The 14,315-nt window shown below is 38.6% G+C and overlaps 2 protein-coding genes and 1 non-coding gene across 3 annotated transcripts in view; 2 read left to right on the top strand and 1 right to left on the bottom strand.

Moving 5' to 3' along the window:
• Positions 1 to 5,451: 5,451 nt before the first annotated feature.
• Positions 5,452 to 5,533, top strand: trnas-gcu (transfer RNA serine (anticodon GCU)). The gene has a single exon. It is a non-coding gene; the product is annotated as a tRNA-Ser (tRNA).
• Positions 5,534 to 6,284: 751 nt separating this feature from the next.
• adi1 (acireductone dioxygenase 1) lies at positions 6,285 to 10,153 on the top strand. Its single transcript, XM_056393368.1, has 4 exons — positions 6,285 to 6,525; positions 6,997 to 7,116; positions 8,028 to 8,207; positions 9,269 to 10,153. Exons 1-4 carry the CDS (start codon positions 6,403 to 6,405, stop codon positions 9,407 to 9,409), a joined length of 564 nt encoding a protein of 187 aa, XP_056249343.1. The 5' UTR covers positions 6,285 to 6,402; the 3' UTR covers positions 9,410 to 10,153.
• A 2,118-nt stretch (positions 10,154 to 12,271) lies between these two features.
• The window catches only part of trappc12 (trafficking protein particle complex subunit 12), a 39,370-nt gene continuing 37,326 nt past the window's right edge, over positions 12,272 to 14,315 (bottom strand). Inside the window, exon 12 of the mRNA XM_056393367.1 lies at positions 12,272 to 13,990. Coding sequence (XP_056249342.1) covers positions 13,748 to 13,990 — 243 coding nt within the window. The 3' untranslated portion in view covers positions 12,272 to 13,747. The remainder of the gene's footprint in view (positions 13,991 to 14,315) is intronic.

Below are 14,315 nucleotides of genomic sequence, written 5' to 3'. Positions count from 1 at the left end.
AAAAAGCTTTGTTGCTGCCAGCTTGAAACGCCTCTCCATGTTCACTAGCTTCACATGAAAGAGTACATATGAAGGAAAAGGTGGAGATGTGATGTGGGTTTAGCTACCCTTAATTTGACGCTAATTTAAAATGTCCTCAAAATAAGACATTTTTATTAATTATTAATATTTTTTGATTATCCCCACCCCGATATATGTCATCTATTTGCAAAACTTGAAGCTGCATTAATTGTTTTAACTGGGGGCTCTGCAACAACATTTTAACACATTATTATCATATAGTTGCTATGGTGAATGTGTCAGGAAACAGTTTCTTATTTACACATACAGAGCAACATTAGCAATAATTAAAAGTCATGTTTCTGGCCACTTGATGGATGTAAGTCTGATTTTCCAAAGCAGAATGTCTGACACTCCATTTACACATGTCTTGGGTGGCTCAGATGGCCAAGTGTAAATTACAACCAAAAAAGTATTGATTGCTTTTCAAACATCGATCATGCATTAAGTAACACACAAGAAAACATTCCACCTTAAAAGTTGCCGGTAGCTGCCAGTAGCCTCTGAGCTGCTCAGTGAATTGAATCGGTAATTAGTACAGACACATGACAAAGTCAACCTCTTAAACCTGGACAGCTTGTGCTGCTTCCACAGTGCTGCTGGAAATGAAAGCTAGCTTAGCTTAATTTTCATGGCCTAGCCTATTAGCTTAGCTTGACCACTGCCTGCTTTAACTTTTCCTCCACTCATTACAACCTACAACATTCATGCTATGGTCTAATATTACCAAGCTGGTTGTCTGTCTGATGCTGCCTCATATTCTCAATATGATGAAACTGTTCATAAAGTCAGTCTAACATTTGATCATGAGATAATAGTTGACTGATCTTTGTAAACTTGTCACAATAGGAACAGTGGTTACCTAACCTTTGAAACCATGCGCACGCCACAGGTGCACTCCAGATAACATTACACCTCTGACCATATAACTATGTTATTGAATATAGTACAGCAAAGAGTTCATATTGCCCTGTCTCATTGCTTTTCAACTCCGCAAACTACATGTAATATGAGTGGCCTATCCCTTAAAGAGAAAAAACTAAATGAGGTAAGTGAACAGAAACATTACACCCTCTCTTACAGTTACAGTATGCTGTATAAATTATACCAAGCCTGCAGCTGATATGGTTTAAACTGGGTCTGCATTACCACAACCAATAAAGAGGTGATATTCTCCTGGCTGTCGAAAGTTGAAACCAGGAGGGGAAACAATTAATTTGAAACACCAGAAGAAGATTCTTTGGTAAATCTCGTCCTTCAACGTTAGGATTACTTAATCTGATGGGAGGACTTGTCACCCAAGTATTGCTACACACACGTTGTGCACCCTAAACTAGGCACACTCTAAGCCAAGACACTATGCCCACAATCCCACCATAACCAAATCTCGTTATCTCACAATAAGAACCAAGTGTTCACTCCTGTGTGTGTCTTGGAACAGAACTGTTTGTGTTTGGGGTGATGCCTCTTGTCTAACTGACTCCTCCTCTTACTTCGATCTTTGAAGCCTGCCTTCTTTTTATGGTTACTCCTGTCTTATTGTGTTTCTTTCCAGGTGGCTCAAGATGGGTCCAAATGCAGAATCAGGTACCCACCATTGAGGTGCATCACTTGCTTTATTTTTTCACCAAAAATTCCATTTTAAAAGATTTAAAAAGTAGCATTAACACAATGTTGTTTGTAACAGACAAGCTCCAAATCCAAAAGATAGTTACTGTAAATATTCATTTTAACTTGATTTCTTCTAGAACTCTCTACGTTCTGTTGTTACTATTTCCTAAAGAATAAATCTTCACTAAACTGTGAATGCCTATTTAAACCTTTTCCATTGCAGAAAAAAGCCAGATATTAGCGAGTGTTAGTAGTTTTTTTAACAAGTGGAGAAGGGGCTTAATGTAGCCGGTAAAAACACAGATGGACCTGTGGTTTCCTCGTCCCAAAGTCTATGGATTCTTTGAATGGGTGTTTGGTTAGATGGTTGAACTAAGGTCTGTGGTTAACACAAGTTCAACACATTTTCACATTTTATTCTATGACATAAAATACATCAATTGATTCCTCAGTCCTGATTCCTTTAAGCTTTTATGTCTTTTAAAAAAGGGCGGTTGCTAAAAAGTGTCTAAATGAGACTACAGAGATTGTCTGGGATTTTAAACATCAACACGCCGAACATAAACACCAATCTACTCGCCAGTCCACCTTTACAGCCTTGTTGTGTTTAAACAAATTGTTACTAACTTTGTAAGAGGAAAGGTTTTTATAGAAGAGGTAAGAGCTCAATGAAACTACAAGTTGGAAGTTTAGTAGTGCTGACGTTGAAGTCATGCAATGGTGGTTTAGTTAGTTAATAGCCAAACATTACCTTTTTATTTGTGGCTATTATATTAAGGCTTCAAAAATCATAAAAGTGGTGTTCATCAGTGAAGATTAGCCTGCTGAACAATACATGTAAATACCATAAACTTTTGTTTGTCACAGAGTTTATTTTCTGCAGTAATCCAAAAGCCCATGTTAAATCCCATTGGCTTTTTGTCCAGTGAGTCAGATCACACATCACCTTTGGGATAGGTTCATTTGACATGGACATTTTATTTTTTGCTCATGTCCCATCTGCTAGCTGCAGCCAATAGCTATGTCACCATGGAGATGCTCACCATGCAACTCCCATCCTGCAAACCAGCCTTTGATCAGCACAAATCGGATAGCAGCCTTGGTGTCTAGTTTATCAACTCTACTGCAACAGCCTTCCCTGAACTCAAACCACCACAGCAACTATTACAAATCCGAAATAGCTTTAGGCACCAAATGCTAACAAATCAGCACAAAGTTAGTTAATGTGTCAGTAAGCATAAAACAAATAGCCACCAAGAAAAGCGCAACAACTCATTATAGGTCTGCACAGTATGAATGAATAGATGACAGCCCTTGATCACACAATTACTATTAATATAGAATTCATCATCAGTTAAACAGCAGCCAAAGGTTATCACACACACATAGATTACAGTGGCTGTGCATTTTCCAACAGGGAGGTACATAGGGAGGTAGATAGGGAGGTAGATTTGAACCCCTGATACCTTTTCATAAACAGAGAAACCTGTACTCACCCATTAGAAGTTCATCCGCCAGTTCATCCAAAGTCATTAACAACACTACCCTAATCCAAATCCCTGGCTCTGCTGTTCCTTATTGAGAGTCTAGCCAATCAAGATAAAGTTAGCCTCGTCGTTAGCATGTCAACATTGCTAGCATTCAGTGAACTTGAAGCACGGTAAGTAATAAAAAAACTAATTCCGTCAGTTTAGCAGTAAACTCATCCTGTCCTCTTCTGTCGTTCCTCCTCTGAACGCTGCGTTTTTATTTGGACTTGCAAAACATCAGGCGGCTAGCTTAACCGACCATTAGCTGAAGAACACTCCTTGCCAAAACGTTGAGAAAAAAATTGACGTCCTCTCACGCAAGTTATCGAATGACGGGGAGGAAGCTCATTGGTCAAATTAAGATTTCCCAGCAAGCCTCATTGACTAAGTAGTGGGTAGAAATAATATTTACTTTTACTAAAATATGCAATTTTTGAACATTTATATGAAAGGAAATAAAAAAATTAGAAGACTATGAACCATAAGTATGATGGGCCCCTGACAGCTACTGGACGCCAGTGTAGATATAAATTGTAAGAAATGTTTGTTTGCTGCCTCAAAATGAAAAGACCAAATGTTCACTCTATAGTTTCTCTCTCCTCGCGTTGCCAGCAAACCATAAATTATGTGCCGTGTTTACCCGTCTGTTGTTGTTTGATTCTCTTGGGGGTAAGGTGTCTAATAATATTGGTTTACAGTTTGTCAGGCGTTATTGTGAAACGATCTTACTTGCGTTAGCCTAATCTGTGAGCTAAATGAAGACTGGTCCAACACAACAGACCTAGAATATCTTTGTGAAATCCCAGTTAAAAGTATCACCCCCTGGACCCTGTTGGGTTCGTCTTTCCTATAAGAATTTGTTCTGTCCTGTCTTTCTTGCCGATTTTGAGTTTTATTTTTTTTTAATGTCATAAAAGTTAGTTAAATTTATGGAACCCACCATTTCTTCCGGTGGCAACCTTCAAAATAAATTCACAAAATTGGATAGCTTACTGTTTAATATCTCTCCCCTCATTTTCAATGCACATTTAGAATGACGATATAATAAACAGTAGTCATAATGTGTAGTCTGGTTTGCACACCAGACCCGCCCATTTTTACAGGGATATGAACAGGATAGGAGCAAACAGCATCACCGTCGTATACAGGAAGTGTGGTTATAGTCCTGTGACATGCAACTGCAACACTCGTGTCTATTCCAAACATTGTAACAGTGTGTCTTCTGGGTTACAGCTGTTAAAACGTGCGGCATTCAGTGTAGAAGCCTGGTTCATTATCATCTATGGAAACCACCATGCATATCATGAGCAGTAAAATTTCTGAACTGAATTGGAGACAGTGTTTCAACATATTCTGGGTCATTTATTTAATTTGAGGTTTTAAGTGCTGAGCCTACAGGAATCTGTCAGTACATCATAACCCGATGGTCTATCCTAACCCTAACCCTTAGATGAAATGGATCACACGATATGTGTGGACTTCCACGACGTCTTCATCAATGGAAATCTCATGAGTAACTTAAGAGTTTTCTACTGGTAGACTCATTAACTCTGTCTGTCTTTTCATAAATTGTTCCGATTAACTGGGAGCTGAAATGTTGAAGAGTTGCTCCAATAAAGCAGTAAAAAGACAATTGAATTAACTGTCTTGCTTTTCTTCTCATATTTTGTATATTCTAATCGGGTAAATGATCATAGGAACAATAACTCACATCATTCATTTTGTGCTTTATGACAAAGAATCAAATCAATCCCAGCTCTGTGAGTCATGCTGTAGTTTGCATTCAGTTTTCACGCACAGTTCTGTTTACTCTGTAAACCAGCAAGTAGTGCCAGCTGATATGACACATCCACATGACGTCTTCCCTTCCTGTCGAGGCCGATGTGTTGGGTTCACCTTGAAATAAAGAACTGTCAGCCTCTTTAGGTTATTTCAAACAGAAACCATTTTCAGACTAAAACACAATCCTGCACCTAGTGTTAAGCTTTGTCTGCTTGATTTGAAATGAGTCACATCAAGATAGATTATTTGTTTTCAGCCATCAGACAGCCTCTCTAATCCTGCTTGATGAAACACCCTCCAAGTGTGACTAGGCGGAGTGAGGTCTCCTGAAGTGCGGTGCCCTCTGGTGGTTTAAGTGCTACAAATCTATGTTGTCAGTACTGGCTGTGAACAGCTACAGGTTTTAGGACGAGCGAAATGTCATGTATTTTGACACAAGATGGCACTGTAGAGTCTCGTTCAACATCCGGACGAGGTGGCCGAGTGGTTAAGGCGATGGACTGCTAATCCATTGTGCTCTGCACGCGTGGGTTCGAATCCCATCCTCGTCGAGAGACTCCTGTTTTCCAGACGTCTTCTTTCTACCATTGAACTAGTGTGAGTTGCCCACGGCATGTATTATTGGTCAACGTAATCGGGGGAAAATAGATAGAATTCAATGCAAAGATTTCCGGTGACAACATTCATAATAAGACAATTAAAATTATAAATTTAAAATAGTTTCCAATACTTTATTTACCCCAACGTTGATAGTTACCTAGGTCTATATGAATACGTTCACTGTCTGCATTAGTCAGAAGTTAGTAAATGCACAGCATATATAACGTAGCACATACTTCCGGTTATCTACCCGTTAGGGTTTGCTTTGAACACAGAAACCATAAACATTCGTATAAATACATGAATATTAATGCAAGTGCTGATAGCTGTAATATTGATAATATTAATAAATCAAGTATACAAACGGTCATTATTTCCACCAGAGGCTGTGGAGTAGTAGTTCCTGACTGTGGCCACTAGAGGTCACTCACGATTCAATAATATGTCACTGTAGCCAACTCCAAGCAGGTTTAAAACCATTGACTGTACATAAAGCGATTACTTCCGGTGGCAACCTTCAAAATAAATTCACCAATTTGGATAGCTTACTGTTTAATATCTCTCCCCTCATTTTCAAAGCACAATGATGACGATATAATAAACAGTAGTCATAACGTGTAGTGTGGTTTGCACACCAGCCCCGCCCATTTTTACAGGGATATGATCAGGATAGGAGCAAACAGCGTCCCTCCCTATCGTATACAGGAAATGTGGCTATAGTCATGTGACATGCAACTGCAACACTCGTGTCTATTCCAAACATTGTAATTGTGTGTTTTCTGGGTTACAGTTGTTGAAACGTGCGGCGGTCAGCTCCAGTATGGGTTTAGAAGCCTGGTTCATGGACAGCTCTGATGAAGACCAGAGAAAGCCGCACAGACTGAACCCAAACCAGCCTGTGTCCCTGGATGAATTAAAGGAGCTCGGGGTATTTTACTGGAAGGTAACGTTACAACCGCCGCAGCTGCTGTCTTTAAAGTTTTTACACCATAGCTAGCTGCTACATTAACCAAGGTGAACAGAAATGTGTCTTATACATAGTTGAAGTCAACTTTTATGTTTTAAGTATAAGCAATTCATTCATTTACAAAGCCTCTGTAAACTTTAATCCGGGTTACATAACCACTGTGACCCTCAAAAAAAAACTTACGTTGTTAGAAAATATGTTGACATTTTGTTGTATGTGTTACATTGTTGTGCTAACAGTAATTTAAAAAAAAGCGTTGGAACCTGTGAAAATAACCCAAATTGAAATATCTACACATTAGCATAACATGGCACAAACAGAGGCTTAATTCTTGCATGTGACTTTGGTTTAATGTGCAACACTTTATCTAAACGAGTGTTTTCGCTTCAGTTACTTTCCACGGATGAGTTTCTTTTCTGAGGAGAGCTATTGCCCTTTTTTTTGCAGCTGAATGCTGATATCTATGAAACAGACCCGGAGCTGGAGCAGATCCGCAAAGACCAAGGCTACTCCTACATGGACATCATCACTATTCACAAGGACAAACTACCCAACTATGAGGAAAAGGTAAAGATGCTGCCACCTTGTTGGAGCAACAGTAGAAAGTAATTTGAGTTACTGGAGAAATGTCTTCACTGCATTAGAAGAGTTTATAACCTGCACAGAATTAGTATACAACAGTTAGTTCTGACCAAATCATTTGATTGGAGAAGAGTTATTCCATGACCAGTAGGTGAGAGAGAAGAAAGTAAAGATGTAATCATTCATTTAGAACTATGGATGTTAATAATTAATTGTTTAAACAACAATAAGAATTCTCAGGATAATTACTATCAGTTAAACAGTTAAATATATAAGGTAATCAGATGTGCTTCCTGAGGCTGGCCACTCCAGCAAGGCGCTATCTCTGCCTTCCTTGGACACTGGCCTGTAATATTGTGTTCTTTATTCAGTTCACAGTGCTGCAGAGTGACCTATAGCCCACCATGTGAGAATCCTCATCTTCCTTTCAATGTGTTTCACATTCCCTAATTAGAACCATTTTTTCCCCCTGACAAACAAAACATTGTTACATAATAATGTGGAGTAAAAACAAATGTAGCACATACACACACACACACTTTGATTTTCTTCTGTTTTCACAAATAAATTCTCAACATGTCCTGAGCCAGCTGTGGGCCTCAGGTTTGCAGCTCCAGTCTCAGCAGCACCTATCTATATGGATGAGAAAGAAAATCAGATAAGTCTAACGTTAGCCAACTGTTATAACAGTTAACGTTAGCTTATAGCCACATGTTGTCCGTGTGACAGCTCACTCCCTCTCGTGTTCGTATTGCTTAAGTATACATCGGAGTGTGAGTTTGATATGACGCTCATTTGGACAGCTGCCACTTGACCTGGGCGTAAAAGTTTCATAATTCAATGAAGAAACCACCATTATTCAGGCCTCTGTCTCTTCTTTTGTCCGACCGTCTCAGCTGAAGATGTTCTTTGAAGAGCACCTGCACGTGGATGATGAGATCCGCTACATCCTGGACGGCCAGGCCTACTTCGACGTCAGGGACAAGGAGGACAGGTGGATCAGGATTTCCATGAGAAAAGGAGACTTGATCACCCTACCAGCAGGCATCTACCACCGCTTCACCCTGGATGAGACGGTACGTCCGAGGGCATCTGCTAAATAATACACAACTAGATGATATTCTCCCATTGTTGCTGCCCCCAGAGGACACAAGAGTCATTCTCTTAGCATTCTCAAGAGCATTAATGATGCCACAGTTGATGAATGTTTCAGGAGTGTAAATTAATGTAATTGTCTTAACTACTTTTTGGTTATCTTTGGATGCATAGCTGTTCAACACTGACAGTTTTAACAATGTAACTCAGTCCACTGGATCAGATAAGATGAAATTTAAATGATGCCTGAGGAGAAATTGGTCTGTTGCTAAAGAAAACAATAACATTTGAAACACCAGTGCAAATATTGAGAGCGCAACCTGACCAAAGAATGAGCAGATGAGGATTGTTAAATAGTATTTGTTCGACCGAACACAGGAAATTCTACTGTTATTTACAAGGAATCCACAGAGTACATACATTGTGCATTACAGTTACAACATTACTGTTTCCTCAAAGTGTTGCAGCTGGGGGATATGTTACTACCGTTAGCATAGTCAATATTGTTGCCACTGTTGTTTGTTTTTTAACTTTGACATGTTAAACTTAAATCTGTGGTTGTTCTTCTCCAGGCAGCCAATGTTAAAGTGCCTGAATTTTCTAAGTTTGGAAGCTTTTCTCACTCAAACTTCTTTAAAGCAGCTAAAACATCCATTAGCTTCTGGCTAACTAAATGAAAAGACCTGGTTCACAACAGACATTTTGACTAGTAAGAGCACAGGATAAACGAATATCACAAAAAAAACAACAATGACTCAGCTCCATCCCAGTAAGCCACATCAGTGAGCCACCATGGGTCAGAGCTCTGGAACCAGCTCGCCTTCATGGAATGGATGTTATGAATTAAACTTTGCTTTTGCTGCTATGACAACTCAAAATGTCTGCATTGAAAAGGTTTGTTGGTGTCTGTGAGAGAAGCTAATGAGCCACTTTTATTACAGGGTAGCACTAAATGGTTAATTTGATTTTAAAATGAAGACAGAGTTGACCTAGTCCTTTATCTGGCCACATTCAGACTGATCTTAACACTTTGTTTCTTCAGAACTACACTAAAGCCATGAGGCTGTTTGTGGGGGAACCTGTGTGGAAGGCTTACAACCGTCCAGCTGATGACTTTGACATTCGTCAGAAGTACGTGGCTTCTCTGCAGGAACCTGAGAGAGAGATGCTCCTTCCAATCTAATCTGGTTCTGCCCGACGACTAAAGCAGGTTTTCAGTTAGAAAGTTTAGAGACATATTCTGTAGCAAATGAGGTTGAAATCATCAGCATGTTATGTGCTTAGACTGTTTTTAGCGGTAAATGAAATGATATAACCTACATTTAGTCTAAATAATCACAGTTACTCATGCTGTAACTAAGTAAAATTTCAGGTTCAAGTACTACTTTATTACCCTTCTAAGGGAGGAAATATTTTTCCTTTTACTACAGTTGACAACTCTATGGTTTCTGCAATGGTACAAACTAAAGTACTTAAACCGAGGTACACCTCTACCAGCTACTGTCAAAAGTATATAATACAATAGCAGTATTAGAGTTAACAAAGGGGCCATTTACTATTACTTATTTTTTTGATATGTGAGTACAATATGCTGATGATACTTTGGTAATTTTACTGTGATATTTCAAATGTAGAACTTTGAATTGTAATAATTACAATTCTCTTTTATGTAAGGGTTTGAATACTTCCTCCACCACTGGACAATCTGCAGTGCCTTGTTCTCTTGAATTATTTATCTTATATGTTAGGTTCTGTCAAACTTAGCGTCAGTGGCATGTTTGAAAAATGAATTATGCAACTGATAGCAGCATTTTCCATTGTTATATTCAAACGTTTCTAAATCAGTACCTGTTAATGTTAACTGAATGTGACTGGACATGCTGCAAACCCTTTATTCAACTGACAATAAAACTGCTGCTACTTTAAATCTGTTTTTTTTTTTTTTTTTTAAATATACATATTGTATATAATGAGTGTATGCACAAACGCACATATATACAGTGGGGTCCAAAAGTCCACATTGAAATCTTTTTTGAAAATATTTTCATGTATTTCAAATAATCAGAAGGTTTGAGGACTCAGAAACACTTAAGAACATAAGAGTTTATTTCATGTGAAGCGTTATCAATACTTTATTCACCCCCATGTTTATATTTATGTATATGGATACATACACTGTCCACATTAGTCTTAAACTCTGTACAGCCATGAAGACTACTAACGACTACACAATAGTTAGTAAATGCACAGTCTCTATAAGGTACATACCTTGGGTGACAACTTTCAAAATAAAACCAACAGATCAAAATGTAGGAAAACGTTTTCAAATATTTTTCTATCTCCACGTTAGGGTTTAATATGAACAGATACCATAAACATTAATATTAATGCATGAGTAATAATGCAAGATCTGAAAGCTGCAATAATGATAATATTAATAAATAATAAATAACAATTTTTATTATTTCCACAGAATGCTGTGGATTAGTAGTTCCTGACTTTTGCCACTGGAGGGCATTATTCTCTAATGACTCAATAATATCTCATTGCAGTCAACTCCAGCAGTGTTAAGACCACAGACTGTATATGAAGTTAGACAAAAGAGCATCTAATACTTCCGGTGGCAACCTTCAAAATAAATTAATCAAATTAGATATCGCTATTTACTCACTTATCATCCTCTCTACCCTCATGTCCAATACAGATTACGAATGCCGATATTATTAACAGTAGTCTTAAAGTGTTGCCTGGTTTGCACACCTCTTTTTTTGCACCAACCATTTTTACAGAGATGATCAGACGTTAGAGGCAACGTGAAAGCAACACTGGAGTGCAGGGGTCTATTCCAGAAAGCAGGTTTAACAAATGAGCCTAACTCTGAACTCTGAAGCTGATGAATCCTGAGATGGAAACTCTGAGTTTTCGGTTCCAGAACAGCCGATCTGAGTCAGTTCAATCAAGTCTGAGTGTGTTCACTCCGAGTTAACCGCGTACATGAGGAAGAATCATCAATGGAGCTCCGACTCCACGATTCACCATGACAACGGGTTGCCTAAATAAAGAGCTGCGCCTCCATTTGAATCCAGTGGAGCCAGAAAGATATTAATGTGTGATTATTAAATAACAGCAGCAGTATTGCGTCTGAGCTGAAGAATAAAGTCAATAAGTAAAATATTAGCCTACATTTTATTCAGTGTAGTCCACTAGACCACATTATTTAGCAGACTTTAATATCCTGGATGGATGTTAAGTGCTGGAATCTACTGTTTGTTGGACTAAATGTTAAATATATTTATTCAGCTCTAACCTGATGGGAAGGAAGTTCTGCTGCAGCAGATGATGAAAATATAAATGAAACAGATCAGACAGAGGTTTATAGATATAAATGAAACACATCAGACAGGGGTTTATATATCTATGATTGTAATGTCACATTCTGACCCAGTAACAGCCTCATGATGTTCGGTAGAAAAAGGATTGAGGTTAAAACTGAGAGTGAATTGTCAGTTGTCTATATTTCAATGTGTAAATTCATATACAGTAAATGAAATGCTGTTAAAACAGTTTTAGACTAGCTGCAGCCTATAAATAAACACTCACTTTTAAACATCATTGAGTCCACTTTCTAAATGTTAAAATATTTTCAGCTGCATTACTCTGATCCTCACTCAGAAGTATCATCATCTACAATATGATATGACGGCTATGATAGGACTGTTCATCGGTGCGACCAATGAGAACATGAGCAATGATTCTTCTTCACAACTTTTCCCGTTGTGGTGGTTTTCCTTGCCTCTCACTCTTTCAGTCCTATTAGTTTCATATTTGTGATGTCTTCAATTCTACAATGTAGAAAATAGTTAAAGAAAAACCTATGAATGGGTAGGTGTTTCCAAACCTTTGACTGGCACTGTGCGCACACACACACACACACACACACACACACACACACACACACACACACACACACACACACACACACACACACACACACACACACACACACACACACACACACACACACACACACAATTCACTACGCTAGTTGATTTAAAAGAACAGTTTTATTCCACCATTATTTAGGCCTCTTTTTATTCCAGATGCCTTTACACAAACATGATCAACACAACATGTAAACAGTGATAATTAAAGATCAACCAGGACAAATCAATAAAAGATTTAACAAGATAATAATTTTTATATAATAATTTAAACAAAAATCTATCTATTCTGTGTACAATTTGGGATTCTGAATATTTTACATGATTTTTTTGTTTAGAAGAAAAGGATACAATCTGTCTGACGGACTTATTCATTTTCACTGCATGAGTTAATGAACCTAGAGAAAACTGAAACTGAGTGGTCTTTGACTGTTAATCCAGTATTTCAGGTGTCTGATGACGAAGGAGCGTTGAAAGGACCTCTGTGGACAGTTATTAGTCTTAAAGCACACTGAAGCTCAGGATAATGCCCGTGTCAAGTGCTGGACCATTACTTGGTGGGACATTGTTCAGGGCCTGCCACATGCCATGACCTGCAAGGTAGAGTCACCGGACTGTTGCAGACAGCCTAAGGTGCCAGTGGGCCAGTTTTCTGTAGCTTATAAAAAGCCAATCAGTGAAGAAGCGCTTAATACATCTGTCCCTGAACAATTAGTGAAGCACAGGGAGAAATACGGTAAAGTTTGTTGATGAACCTCCCACATTTTCTTTATTCTTTCCATTGTAATTAATTTTGACGCAGCAGAACCTTATCACTGATTCCAATGTAATCAGTCCAAAGGTTTCAAATGTGAGAGGCCAGAAATCAGAGAAGAAAGACTAAGACTTGCAGCAAAACAACCTCTTGTCAAAATATTTACCCTTCATGAACAATCATGGCAACATAACCTCTGATTAATAAGATTTTAAAAATCTTTCTGTGTTACAGTGCTATTATCAAACTATTTGCTCTCAAATTCTTTCATGTGTGTTTCAACCAGCGAATGACTCACCAGTTCTTACCAGTAGATGAAAAGGAATAAGTGAAATGTGTTTTTTAAATGTTAAGTCCTAATTCATCCATTGTGACATAAAATACATAAAACATCATCAGACCCACATCCAGTATGGTCTAAAAGATAACATTATGACAAGGGCTCACACAGTCTCCTCAACATGCTAGCAGATTAGGTAGCGATGATTATCTTGTTAACAGTAACTCCCTGTATGACTGTCACCTCGCAGGTCATAGCGGCCCCTCTGTCTTCCATTTCTTGTCCGGGTCAAGTGACTTCAATGAGTCTCTGCTTGTTGCTTGGGAAATCACTTGGCCTGGACAAGAGATAGTCCAGTACACCCCCCTGTAAAACCGCAACGTTTCACACGTGTGCTTTAGTACAGATTAAACTAACTCATTTAAAACTAATTTAGAAATTGTGAATTAGCAAGCTTTAAAGGTGGGTGCGGTGGGGGTTTACTTCCTGTCATAATGGAGGAGAATGCAGTAGTGTGTGTCCTCTCTCAGTCCAACCTCCTGCCTCTTAGACTAGTTTCAGGCACTGTGTGTTGAAGCTGTCCCCCTCCCGACAGGCCACGGCCTCCAGCAGAGCCTGCTTCTTTTGGGTGCTGCGAGACGACTCCAGCTCATACATGGTGGTCAAATTGAAGAGGACGCTCTCATGGAGGTAGAGCGCGGGGTCCTGCTGCACCAGACCCTCCAGCTGGCCCAGGGACTCCTTCAGACGGCCCAGGTATAGCAGGCACACTGCTGCGTTGTTGTTGGCCTGGAAATGTACAGAAGGAGGGGCAGATGAGTTTTAATGTGAATTTATCTTTATTATATTATTATTATATTATTATAATTTATATGTTATTATTATTATTATTATTATATTTGGCACAAAACCAATTCAATCCACAAATGAATCGATCAAATGACACTGAGCACACTTTACAGTAGTCACAAACTTTGCAACATAACTATTAGGGATAGGCGTTTTCAGTAATTTCAATATTCGAGTACTCTCATTACCTTATTAACGAATACTCGGTTACCTGCAAATAAATTATATAAATAAATTTTTACCATAAAAAACAAAATACGGGAGG

This window comes from Seriola aureovittata, chromosome 13 (assembly GCF_021018895.1).
Source record: "Seriola aureovittata isolate HTS-2021-v1 ecotype China chromosome 13, ASM2101889v1, whole genome shotgun sequence".
Classification (NCBI taxonomy): domain Eukaryota; kingdom Metazoa; phylum Chordata; class Actinopteri; order Carangiformes; family Carangidae; genus Seriola; species Seriola aureovittata.
This window is presented reverse-complemented; position numbering and strand designations above follow the sequence as displayed.